This window comes from Monodelphis domestica, chromosome X, assembly GCF_027887165.1.
Source record: "Monodelphis domestica isolate mMonDom1 chromosome X, mMonDom1.pri, whole genome shotgun sequence".
NCBI classification, from domain to species: domain Eukaryota; kingdom Metazoa; phylum Chordata; class Mammalia; order Didelphimorphia; family Didelphidae; genus Monodelphis; species Monodelphis domestica.
The window spans coordinates 31997078-32010606 of record NC_077235.1 but is presented as its reverse complement, the minus strand read 5'-3'; the positions used below and the strand labels follow the sequence as shown (position 1 = coordinate 32010606).

Genomic DNA, 13529 nt, shown 5'->3' with positions numbered 1-13529 from the left:
ACTTGCAAATCCTGGGTGTCTTATTTAGGGTTTGCAGAACACTTTAAGTATATTATTTAATGCAATCCTTACAACAGCTCTGGGAGGCAGGTGCCATGCTACTCATATCCTTTCTATTTTCCAGATATGGAAACTGAGGCAGACAGTAGTTAGATGACTTGCCCAGGGTCACACAGAAACTATATGTCTAAGGCCAGATTTGAATTCAGGTCTTCCTTACTCTAGGCCTGGTGTTCTATGCACTGCATTGCCTAGCTGCCTGTAACTGCATTATCTGTAAATGATCTCATTTACTCCTTAAAAGAACTTTGTGTTGTGTGTTTTGTTTTGTATGTGTTTGCTCACAGGAACGAAAGGCACCCCCATTTTACAGGTGAGGAAACCAAGTACTGGAGAAGTTACGTGGTCATATAGCTAATAAGTATCAGAGAGAGGCCAGAACCTAGGTCTCTCGTGATTACTTTCCCCTGTACTACTGACCTCAGAGTAGCTGGAAGTCAAGTGCTACATAACCCTTTGAATGCTAGAGAAATGTGAGCTCTTCTCATTGCACAGTCTCCTCCCCATGGCCCAGAGGACACCCAGGGTCCTTGAAAATCATGCCAGAGCTCTAGAAGGTAGATCCTGGCTGGGTTCGAGGATCAGGCCAGGCAAGCGTGTCGAGGCACACTACCAGGTTTGCTGTGGGGGGCTAAATCCTTTGGCCACATCACCTCATGAAAACCATCAACTAAAGTGCCAAGGAGCTGTGGACAGAGTCCATGGAAGCAGTGCTCACGTGGATGGAATTGTGGATCCTGATTATACTGCTATTGACCCTTATGGTCAATGGAGACGCCACAAAGTAGTCATTTTGTCAAACTCCTCATTAAAAGGCAAAGTCCCTGTGAAATCTCCTTTTCCATACTCTACTGGCCACAGTGTTCCATCTCGGGACTTCCCAGCCTCCTTCCCTCCATCATACTCACCCCTTCGAATGGCAGCAAGAAGATCACTTCTGGCATCACTCATTGGTATCAATGGGATCTGAGGTTTCCGTGGTTCAGAGAGTACAGCACCCGGGGAGGCTGAGTGAGCCGGAGAGGCTGTGGCCATTGGAGGGCCGGGAGGGGGTGGTGGAGGAGCTGCAGGAGGGCCCATAGGACCAGTCTGGGGAGGAGATACAGAATATGGGCAGGGTGGGGCTGGGGGCGGGGAAGGTGTGTAGGAAGGGTGGGCCAGGGTGGCAGCGGCAGCGGGTGCAAGAGCAGGTGGGGCAGAGATGGGGCTGTCGAAAGCCGTCTGGGCGGAGGGGATCACTGGAGGTGGGGGTGGGGGGGCAGGCGGTACGAAGAAATCGGCCATGGGCACTTGTTGGGACCTGGAGGCAGAAGAGAGAGAAGATGTGGAGATCAGAAGGAGTTGGAATACATTTACTACCTGTCAATACTTCTTTCTTGACCTCAGTTTCCTCATCTGTAAAATAAGGTAGTTAGAAGAGAAGAACTCTGAGGTAACTTCCACTGAGACCCTTCAAAGACCCTGGGAGTTGGAAGCAAGATGGCCATTCTCTACCTGCGATGCTCCTGCCCATCCTTTAAGGTCCAATCTGTATGTGAGTCTTTGAGGGGAGCAAGTCCCTCTGTCACTGGCCTCCTGGTGTTACCGGGAACCTGACTCCTATCTCCCCCAGCTATCCTGCTGATGGAGGTTGTGGTCCCTGACTGAGCCAAGAGCCCTTTCTGGTGGCAGCTGAGTTACAATTGACTCTCCTTTTGAACTGGGCCTGGAAGGTACAGGCTTGGAGGGTTCCCTGGAGATAGAGGCCCACATATCATCCACAGTCCCAAAGAACTCGAACACCCTTTCTGCACCAATGAAGGGCTACACCCTTTGATCTTTCTTGGGGATCACAGGAACAAGGGAGGCCCCAGAGGAGGTTTTCCATCTGTCTCTTGCTAAGTAGCTAAGTGTTATCAGCCTTGAAGGCCAGCAGGAGGCCTAATGGCAATGAGGCACTTCTGTTTGGACAAAGGAAACATGGAAACACGGGCCATTTCTACAGTATCTGAAGATTTACAAAGTTCTCTCCTCCCCACAACTCTGTCAGGCAGGCATGGGGTGCAGAGATTGCCAGCACCACCCCAATGGTGGGGAAACTGAGTTTTAAGATAGGTGAACTGGTTTATCAAGTGTCATAAAGTGAATAACAGAGCTCAGATGAAAAGAACCAGAAATGCTGACACAAACACGGCAGGGCGGTGACTTGTCTAAGGTCTCCCAGGCAGAACCTGAGGTGGGGAATCAGAACTCTTTTCAACTACTTGCTTTGATTCTCACTAGCCGTATGACCTTGGACTAGCGCTCTGCCATTCTGGGCTTTGTAGGTTCATAAACTTTAAGAGTGGAGAGACCTGAAAGGCCTCCAGTATCTCATCTGATAAATGGGTACAATAATAATTGTCCTGCCTATTTCTATCAAGATGGGGGGGGAGGGTGGAAGAGAGCGAGATGGGTGTTACTTATATGGGAAGCTTCCCGTCCCACCTCTTGCTAGTGTGCTCGTGTGGAAGAGGAGTGGTTCAATGCAACTTTCCTGGGAGTATTTGAGGGTACCAAGTAGGTAAGGTGTCAGTGGATGAGGCCAGAAGCAAGCTTAAATCAGAGGGGTGCTAAAACATGGAAGGAGAGGCAGTAATTCTAGTGGAGCTTTGTTTCTTCAGCTGCTAGAGGAAGCAGGGAGGCCAGGAGGCACCCTGGAACTCCTTCCTCTGCAGGAAGGTACCTGCCATCCTACCGGAAGGGTAATGAGATGAACCCTTAGGTCACTGATGCCCTGGGTTCCTGGCCTCTGCCTCCTGCATCCTCCAGCCCTGGGGCTAGGTCCCTACACCCAAGCCAGAGAAAGGGGGGTAGGAGGTATAGAATATGACAGCCTACCCATAGTCCTTGATCAACTGAGGCCTGGGTCCGTTCAGTATTGGATCCGGAGGCTGTGGCACGTGGGGCTGTTGGACCCGGCCAAGGCTGTTTTGCCGACTGCCAGGGGCTGTGGGCCGGTAGGCCAGCTCCGGGAGCTGGCTGGGGGCCAGGATGATCTCTTTGTGTTCCATGGGCAGATGAGGAGCAGGTGCCAACACCTGCTGGGCTGGATGGTTGGGACTGGCTGGGTAGGAGTGATCGCCGATGTCTGATGCATATGACCTAGAGTAAACACAGATAGCAATGGTCACATCCCAGTCTGAACCGCGGGAGCCAGAGTGGGGAAAGGGACAGGGAAAGAGAATCAAAGATGGAATGGCTATAAACAGCATGGGCAAGGAAGGTGCCAAAGAAGGAGCAATGGAATCACATGTCATAGGATTTCTAGCTGGAAGGGAGCCTACGAATCACCTATGCCAATCCTCTCGTTTTACAAAGAAGAAAAGTGACACTAAATGCGGAGCTCTTCCCACTGCACCACACTGCCCCCAAAGGCATTATTACTGTCATAGATCTCTAAAGCCCTTAGAGATAGGGAGCTCTGATTTGGCTTTAAAGCACTAGTACCTAGATGGGGTTAGAAAGCAAGGGGACCTAGGGCAGGGTTGAGGTACAAACAAAATGGTAGCGTTGCCAACAATGATCTCCCTGTCTGCCAGCTCCCCCAAAGACCATTAAGAGAACTGTCTACATTCCTGGCGACTGAGGCATTTTCCAACCGGAGAAGGTTGTCTGTCAGGATTGTCTGGGGAGTCTTCTGTAACCTAATCTTCTCCTCATTGGGAATTTGCTCCAAACGGGATCATTTTTTAGAGGAAAGAGGGTCTGCAACAGTGATTTCATTGTGGTGAGGGAGGGTCTGGCACAGGAGCGCCATCCCCTGGCATGTGCCACTTGGGAGTCTTAGCAGAGTTGGCTTGGGGCACCAAGGTTCCCTGCTTTTCCACATCCACCCTGCCTGAGGCTTTGAACCCTGGCCTGGCCACTTATCAAACTGCCTCTTGGCTGTTACCATAAAGAAAAGCAAGCTCGTAAGAAGAGAAAATCGATATCTATAAATACAAACATGTATGAAAATGTATTTCTAGTCACTGCCGAGGAGTGGACATGGCCGGAAAGGCCAACTTCAGGTGAAGGACAGAATGAGCTAGCAACATTGGGGAGCATGGCAACGTGAAGGATGGCAGTGGACAATGTAAAGAAACATGCAGAGAATAATGGCTCCCAAGTGCCACATTTGGACTTTTACATGGATAAACAGGTGACGGCCCAGAGAACAGGAAGGAATAATGAATAGGCTGACATGTGCGGATAGGAGTTGTATGCTTAGTTGGCTCTGCCATGCATCAGGAGCTCTTTTTGGCCACATTTTAAGGTGGATGAATGCCTAATGCCTGGAGAAAAGTGGACAAGGTCTTAGGGCCTTTTTCTGAGAGGGGAGAGAAGGGATCCCTTTGAGAAATGGGTCCATCTTTAATATGGAAAAATGATCTACATGATTGTGAATGTAAAATTGGTATCAGATGGCTTACCGTCTCAGGAGGGGCAGGAGAGAAGGAGGGAGGGAATTGGGAATTCAAATTGTTTTTAAAAGTTAAAGATTGTTTTTACAATTCTTACAATGGGGAAAAATAAAATATGATTAAAAAGAAATGGGTCCACCATCCATGGTAGCCTGTCTGCCAATGGAAAAAGAGAAACAAAGGGCTGAGAGTGAATGTAATAAGAGGTAACACCTGCCTATTATCTGGGGAGAGCGATCCTTCTGAAGAGGCCATGTGATACGGAGATGGAGAGAACCTGTTATCGGGCCGGAACTCCTTATCATATGCCATCATGCTCCACTCCATCCGTCGGTTCCGGGCCTTCCGCACTTTCTTCACCTCCCTGGTGGAGTCCTCCACCAGCCGCTGTTCCTGGAGATCAACACAAACACACCTCAGTCTCGCCATGTTGGCCAGCTCCAAACCAACCCAGTGCTGTTGGTTCTAGATCAGGGTCACCTAGCCATGATACCAGAAGAACTCCTCTCACAGCAAGCAGGCTGTCAAAGCAAACACTAGGCCAGGAAGGCACCTGAAGAGAGAGTCTACTATTCTACCCCCAGAGCCCCACGCAGCCTGCCTACCTACACACACAAGCAATTGTTTGGTTATAAAAGTCTTCCAAAAGGTGTTCTTGCCTCAAGGCTCCTATCTTCAGTGGATTTGAACTATTCCTATTCCTCAGATCTTCTTATTTCTCTGCTCAAAAACCTTCAGTGGCTCCCCACTACCCACAGGTTAAGTACAACTGATGCTGGTGTTTAGGGTCCCTGACAACTAGCCTCCAAACTACTTGCGTCATCCTCTTCACTTCCACTAGGCTCCAGCCAAAGTAGACTGCTCTCTGATTCCTGGTCTTGTTTTGCCCTCTCCCATCTCTCAGCCTTTGCTCATGCTATTCCACCATGCCTGGAGTTTAATCATTCTTGGCATGGATATTGGACTGGTTTACCATTTCCTTCTCCAATCCATTTTACAAAGGAGGAAACTCAGTAAACAGGATGAAATGACTTCCCCAGGGTCACATAGCTAGCTAGCAAGTGTCCAAGGCCAGATGTGAGCCCCAGAAGATGAACCTTCCTGGGTCCAGGCCCAGAGCTCTGTCTGCCGTAGGGTCACCTATGCTTGGAATAGAGCCTCCACCCCTCTGAAGTCTTACTCTTCTCCCTTAAGACCTTGCTCAGAGACTACCTTCCACTGAGGAGCCTTCTCTGATGTCCCATGTGAAAGGGCCCTTTCTCCTCAAATTTATTGGGGTGCTTTGCCTGATCCTCTCCTTTGTGCTCATTTTGCTCTCCTCTGTAGCACAGCACAGTAATTTATGAATTTGATGCTTCCCCTTTGGGTAGTTGGCTCCTTACGGAAAGGGCCCGAGTGTGCTCAGCACCCAGCACAAGCACAGGGTCTTGCTTAATAAAGATGTGCTTCATTGAACCACATCAGACTGATCATTCTATGCCCGATGACTACTGTCCACCAGTGGTACTGCCACCACATCCAATGCGTCACCCTTGGCTCTCCCCTTTCTCTCACCACCCCCCCACCCTATAGCCCTATATCCAAGGTCTGTTGATTTGATCTTGCCACCATCTCTCCTTTACACTCCCTTCCCTTCTCTGACTCTACCACCACCTTAGTTCAGGCCCCCACCACCTGGACTATCACAGTGGCCTCTGGGCGATCTCTCTGCCTCATCTCTTCCCATTCCACTCCATCCTTGACCTGGACATCAGAATTTTTCCCTAAAGCATATGGCTGAGCATCTTAACTCCTTCTCCTTAATAAAATCCCGTAGCTCCCTATTACTTCCAAGAGCAAACATAAACTCCTCTGTTTGGCCTTTTAAATTCTTTCTCTCCTGGTGTTCTTATACCTTTCTCCCCGCCCTCTCTCCACCAACCAGTGACACTGGCCTCTTGGCCATTCCTTGCACAGGACACTCCATCTCTTGATATTTTTGAATAATTTCTCTGGCTGTCCCCCATGCCTAGAATTCTCTGCCTCCTCATCTCTCCATCTTGGCTTTCCTGGCTTCCTTCGAGCCTCAGCTAAAGTCTCACCTTCTGCAAGAAGCCTTTCCTCTTAAGCCTTTCCTCTTACGGCCCTTTGAGATCACCTCCAACTTCTCTTATCTCTCTCATCTTTGCCCAGAGTTGTTTGGTTGTGGTCTCCCCCATTGGGTTGGGAGCTCCTTGAGGGCTGGCACTGGTTTCACCTTTCTTGATATCTCTAGAACTAGTGCCTGGCACACAGGCAGTGCCTAATACAGGCTTGTGGGCTTGACAAAGAGCTAGCTAGCTCCCTGAAAAGATGCTATAGCTTTTCTCCAGAGTCCACTCCAGTGTCTTCTGATGAATGAAAGTTCTCCTTTCAGTGGCGAGGCCTAGATTTGTAAGCATAGGAGAGAGGCAATGGGGACTGGATAGTGACATAGGGGGTCATCTGCATAGACATGAGCACTGAACCCAGGGGGAACTGAGATCACCAAGTAAGAATGTTCAGAGGGAGAAGAGGAGGGTCAAGACAGAGCCTTGGGGCACCCCTACTGTTAGTGGGTGCGAGCTGAAGGGAAAACCAGCCAAGACTGAGAAGGAAGGAGCAGTTGGACAGAATCAAGGAGAACCAGGAGATGGCAGTGCCATGAAAACCTGGAGAGACGAGAGCATCCAGTAGGAGAAGATAATCTCCAGTGTCCAATGTTGCAGAGGCCTGAAGGATGAGGACCAAGGAAAGACTGTAAAGCTGGGTGATTTGGCAGTCGATCGAAACTTTGGAGGGATTGGAAGCCATACTGTGCAGGGGTTAAAAGCAAGTGAGAGGAGAGCAAGTGGAAGCATCTAGGTAGTCCCTGCCTCAAAGCCTATTGACATGGGACTCTCTCCTTATTGGTGCAGATGGAGCAGGGTGGTGTTGGTGAGAGTCAGAAGAACTCCAGCCTTTGTCAGTTGCCCTTTGGGGACTCATCATTCAGGAGCTCCTCACTTCCGGCTCTCGTAGAGAGACAATGAAAAGGGTCAATGAAAGGGGCCAATCTCAGAAGGAAAAGACCAGGAAGCCATGAAAGGAGCTGGCAGTCTCTATGTCTCTCTCTATTCCCAGCATGCTGTTGGGGAGTTTCCCTTTGAGTGAGACCCGAGACCCTGTCTTGGTTGAGTTGAGCTATCTCCCTCCCAGTGGAAGAGCTCCTTTACTCTCTGTTGTCTGACACATATTCTCCTACGTATATATATATATATATATATATATATACCTTCTCTGATTCTTCGCTATGTGCTAGGTGTTCATTATGGAACTGCTATTAGGTGGGAAACGGCTCAGGCCTTGGATGGAGAACTTGGAATCTTCTTCCCCCACAAATGACAAAGTGATCAAAAGTTAGCTGGAGCCCAACCACATCCCCATGGCTAACCGTTACTAAGGGGAGCAGACAGATATACTTCTAGCTGGCACCCCCTTTCTCTGAGGAGAGTAGAGTAGTCGCCCCTGGCCCCAACGTCCTTCTTCCTCTCTGGGCAGGAACAGAAGTCTCCTTGAGAGGAAGATGATGGGAGGAAAACAATCTACTCTGTCTTCTTCATGCAGGTGTGGCTCGCTCCAGCACCCTGTCCCTACACCTATAGCCTTCTCAATGGGGGTAGCCACAAAGGAGAGGAGAGAGATTGAAGGGTACACAGTGGGGGGCAAGTGAGAGCAAATGAGGATTTTTCTAAGGATGGGGGGTGGAATACAGTCAATGTAACATTTTTCGGCAATCCCCTAAATACTAGAAGCATTTATTCTGCTCTTCCTGTGTACTAAGTGTGGCACTAGGCATTGGGAATACACAGATGAAACCAAAAAACCCCTGCCCTCAAGGAGCTTACTTTTTATTTAAGGATATAATAAACAGATAAGTAGAAACAGTACTTGTCAAGGAGGGGGGAAGTGTTAAAAAGTGGGGGGATCAGGAAAGGCTTTCTATAGGAGATGCCATCTAAACTGAAACTGAGATAATAACAACAGTAGCACTCAGTATGAGCCAGGCACTGTGCTAAGCTTTTTTACAAATATGATCTCATTTGTTCCTCATGACCACTCTAGGAGGGAAGTGCTATTTACTCTGATCTCCATTTTACAGTTGAGGAAATGAAGGCAAACAGAAGTTAAGTGACTTGCCCAGGGACACACAGCTAAGGAAGAGCTTGTGGTCAAGTGTGAACTCAGGGCTTCCCAACTGCAGGCCCAGTGCTCTGTCCACTGCATCATACCATGTAGTTGCCTAGTCTCCTTTAAGAAAACGAAGGATGCTGTGAGGCAGGTGTGAACGAAACTTGCATTCAGGCAGGACAGGCCATGCAAAGGCATGGAGAAGGTACATGGGAGGCTGAGTTCAAAGAGCAGCTAGCAGACAAGTTGGGTTAGAAAGTAAAATGAATACAGGAGAGTAATCTAAAAGGAGTCTCAAAAGTCTGGTTGGAGCTAGAGCTCACTTTAAATGAAGCATTTCATTATCATTTATTACTTTGTTCCAGGGGAAGTGCTCAGTGCCAGGAAGACAAACCCAGGGGGGAGACAGCCTTTGCCCACAATGAGCTGACGTGCTAACAGGGAAGACAAAACAAGGAGGGAAATGGTACCCAAGGAAGATGCTTGGCTCTAAGTCAACAGGGATGGAGAGCTCATCCATAGGGCAGCCATGAAGGACATCCTTTCTAGAAGCAACAGTGGTACTGAGGTGATCCCTTTAAGAACCAAGCAGTGGTTTTCCTTATCCAGAGTTGCTGTTTAAATTGCTAGGATTATTAGAATCAGAAGCAATCCAAGTAAGTTGGCTTGGAGAGACAACTGGATGGGCCAGTCTGGGCCCAGCTAGAAATAATGGGCCAGAGGAAGAAGGGAATTCCAGGCTGACGAGCTGAGATTTTAGCCCAGAGGTAATTGGGAACCATTTTTTAGCGTGTAATTTTTGCCTTAGGAAGATGATTTTGACAGGTAGATAGAGGGAGGTTGGGAGAAGGAGAGACCAGAAACAAGGATACCATTATTACGCTTCAGGAGAGAAGAGATGAGGAATCCATCTGAGTGGAAAGAAAGGAGCAGATAGATGGGATAGATGGCATGGAGGTAGAATTGTTATTAGTGGTCGTACCTTTATGGAAATGGGGAAGAAATGTGGGATCAGCTTTCAAGGGGATGACAAGGGGTTTTGTTTTTGACACCTTGATTTTCAGGTGCCAATGGGGATGTCCAGATAGAGATGTCTAGCTGACAGTTGGTAATGAGGGGACTGTCAGAAGCCTGATCAGGTTTAATAAGACTCAGTGGCATTACATACAAATGCTTTTGATTTTGGAGTTATTCATGTAGAGATGGCAAGGAAGCTGATGAAATCACATGGGCACATAGTATATATAGAGAAAAGAAGAGGCGGAAGAACACCCACGGTTAGGGAGTGGGAGAAAGATCCAGCAAAAGAGATTGACGTACTGATTCACAAAGAAAATTCATTGAAATGGAATTTAAATGTCCCCTCCTGGTAATGACTCCCTTAGGATTCTTAGTCATCTACCTTTCAAAGACTTGAAAACAGCTATCGTTTAGGGTGAAGAGAGGTTTCAGGAGGATGGGTGGGTAGGATGGGAGAGAAAAAGGCTGACGTCACTGAAGACAAAGTCTCCAATCTTCCAAATTGTGCAGCTGAGCTTTGAATTGATGGATTTTGAGAAAAATGGTGCTTGCCGAGCACTGAAGGCCACTCTGTGGAGCAGTGCTGCCACAGCCTGGCTAAGGCCCAGCTCTGCTCAGGAAATCTCAGGACCAGATGGGCACTGAGGGGTTGTGTAGGCCAATCCTCCTCAAAAAAGGATACTCTTCTCTGCAACACCCCCAACAAGGGACTCAGAGTCTAGATTTGAAGTAGAACCTCTCTGCAACGTCCTCACATTGTGGCTGGTTCTTTGAGGCCAAGCAAAAGACATCTAATCCCTCTTCTGCTTAAGGAATGAGATCGTGTCCCTTCACAGAGCCTTGCCTTTTCTAATTTAAATAGTCCCAGTTCTTTCGACTGCCTCTCACACTGCATGGTGCCCAGGCCCTTCACCATCCTGGTCCTGGACCTCCTGACCAGAAAAGTCACAGCTTGTCAGGATCCTTTGTAAAACATGGCAAACACACACACACACACACACACACACACACACACACACACATGAGCACACATAATAAGAACTACAAGGGACCTAAGAGGTCATCTAGTGCACCACCCCCCTCATTTTACAGATGAAGATACTATGGCTCAGAAAGAATTGGTGACTTATCCAAGGTCATGCAGCAAGGGCCTAAGCCAAGAGGGCTTTTGACTCCAAAGTCAGTGTACTCTTTCTGTGGCACCATGCTGACCTGACCACAAGAGACGGAGAGTTCCTCTCATGTCTAATTCTCTTTCCAGCCCCACCCATGTACCTTCTGCCTTCGTTTCTCCTTCCTCTTATCCTCAGTGGCCTGAAGCATTTTCTCTTTCCACAAGTTGAAGAAATATGATGGGTCAGTATAGAATTTAAGGCCATCTTTCTTGTCATCTCTGAAATGGACCCAAAAGGGTATGTTAGTGAGCTCACAAATAGTCAACGTCTAGACTGACTCCCTTAGTTTACAGGAGAGGAAAATGAGGCCTAGAAGGGGCAAGAGACATGCTTAAGGTCACACAGTGAGCTGTGATTCCAACTCAGATCCTCTGACTTCAGATCTGAGAGCCCTGAGACGCAATGAAAATTGAACTTTCTGTGTCTAGGGGCATTCCCCAAAGACAGAAAATTTCCTCCCTTGTTGGAGTGATCAGAAGCGAGGTCTAGAAGGCTCAGGAGATTGTGAACAATGGCTTCATCCACTGCCTGGCAGTTGGGAGATGCAGTGTCTAGGGGAGAGCATGTACAGGGCTGACTGGAACCCTGGTTGGAGCTATGGCCCTTTTGGAGGATACATTTACTTTCAACCAAAGAGGCACTTCCCAACAAAAACCCAAACAAGTTGCCCTACAAAGCACACTCCTGAAATATGTGGATTGACTGTTATCAGCAAGGAAGGATCAGTAATGAAACTGGGTGCTTCCCTACGTCCAGGCCTATTTTCTATCATGCAGCCCCAGGAACCATACAACAGGATGGTATTGGATGTCTGTCTCCAAGGAACCATGCTAAGGACCTGGTGAATCTTAAGCATACAGGTGGGTCCCAAGTGAAGAAGAGACCCTTCCTTTGAGAAGAAACTGATGGTGGATAGGACTGGGTAGCACCTTGACTGAGACAGTAGTGGTGTAGGAGAATTGGGATTGGGAGTTGGGAGACATGAAGCCTCATTTTCCCACCTACTAGCTATGTGACCTAAGGCAAGTCATTCACTTCTCTGGGTCTCAGTTTTTCATCTGTAAAATGGGGATCATAACCCAGAATTGTTGGGAGGATATATTTGGTGCCTACTGTGTGCAGTGGCACTGAGAGAGGTAAAAAGCTCAGGACAAGAGAAAGCTGTTACTGATCGTGCCTTTCTATACGCCCTCTAATAGTATAAAGTCTAAATCATTGCCAGTCCTTCTTTATTATTGCCAACCACTTCATGACTGTTAAATAACGTGTGTTCTCTGGTGTGGAGTGGCTTGAAGCAAGTGGGGTCTTGGGACGCATCCTTCCATGCCCCCAGCTCTGAGCCAACTAGGGAGGAAGACGAGCCTGGAGCAGTGGGAGGTTTCATGGATGAAGGAATGCTTGGCTGGCAACTAGGTGATGAGGCCTGGGTAGGCAGCAGCCCCCATCCAAATGAGATGGCAGCTCTGCCTGGAGCCACGGCCAATGTCTTTCATGGGAGCAGCTTACGTTTCTTTAGTAAGTGGAAAGAAATGCAGATGAGTACTTGGCGCCCAATGACCCTGCCTGGCAGGGAGGGTGTTATTTTGTCCAATGTCAGATGAGGGGGCTCAGCTAAGAGAGAAGAATCAAGTTGCCCAAGTTTATACAGCTAGGAGAGGGCTTGGCCAGGGTTCAGTCAGGCTCCCCAACTCCGAAGCTGGTACTCCTGACAATCGCAAAAGCCCCAACAAATAGAATGGAGGATTCTGACTCTGACAATACCGTTCCACTTGCTCTCGCTCACCAAACCTATCCTGGTAGCCTGGGGCCCTGCCCTCCCTCCTACCTGTAGGCCGTGAGGATGTTGAGTGGCGGGGGCTTGTCACACCGCTGGTACATCTCCATCACAGGGTTGGGGATGGAGTTACGTGATACCACCTGCTGATTCTGGATTGTGGAGCTCCGGAAAGCCTTCCTCATGTTGATATCCTGCAGGGACACTGCGGAGCCGAGGAGCAGAGGATTTAGTGTGGCAAGGGACTTTGGAGATCATCTAGTCAAGGGGTTCATAACCTGGGGGCCACAGAGCCCTTCAGGGGTCTGTGGATGGCTTTCAAGGGATTCATGAATTTGGATGGATGAGGAAAAATAGACATCCTTATTTTTACCAACCTCTAGCTGAAATTGAGCATTTCTTTCAGTCATTTAAAAACATAATTCAGAGAAGGGGGTCCATGACACAATAGAAAAGAAGCCCTCATTTTATAGAAGAGGACACTACAGTTCAGAGTGGTGATATGGTCTCTGCCACCACATAGCTTCACACTCAGGTCTGCCTTCTGCCAGTTCTGTCTAGTTGGCATGCCAATGCTTCCCATGGTGCATATAGCTCAGGACTTCAAAGCTGTATTATAGTCATGTGCCTTCTGGGTCCACTTGCTTAGATGGTGGTTGGATATCCCTAGCCAGCTCAAGAGGCATCACTTTCTGGATTATATGGAAGAGTCTCCAAAAGGTTCCCATTGCCTCTGGCCTTACTAGTCCCAAAGCTTGGTGTTCTTATCTGCTTTGAGCAGCAGGAACTTCATTAGGCAGGCAGTGGGGCACTATTGACTCTGGTACCAGGGAGTGAGGAGACCTGGGTTCAAATCCTAGCTCAGGGTTACCTTAAACAAATCACCTATCCTCTCTAGGCTTCAGTTTT

At 48.4% G+C, this 13529-nt stretch overlaps 1 protein-coding gene across 11 annotated transcripts in view; it reads right to left on the bottom strand.

Annotated features, from left to right (window-relative positions):
* Positions 1-13529, bottom strand: part of LOC100015800 (actin-binding protein WASF3-like) — a 213435-nt gene that overhangs the window by 11409 nt on the left and 188497 nt on the right. For all 11 annotated transcript variants that reach the window (XM_056808936.1, XM_056808935.1, XM_056808937.1 and 8 more), the window contains 5 exons: positions 12672-12825; positions 10947-11064; positions 4702-4877; positions 2920-3183; positions 969-1360 (listed from right to left, as the gene is read on the bottom strand). In XM_056808936.1, the coding sequence (XP_056664914.1) occupies positions 969-1360; positions 2920-3183; positions 4702-4877; positions 10947-11064; positions 12672-12825 (1104 nt within the window). The remainder of the gene's footprint in view (positions 1-968; positions 1361-2919; positions 3184-4701; positions 4878-10946; positions 11065-12671; positions 12826-13529) is intronic.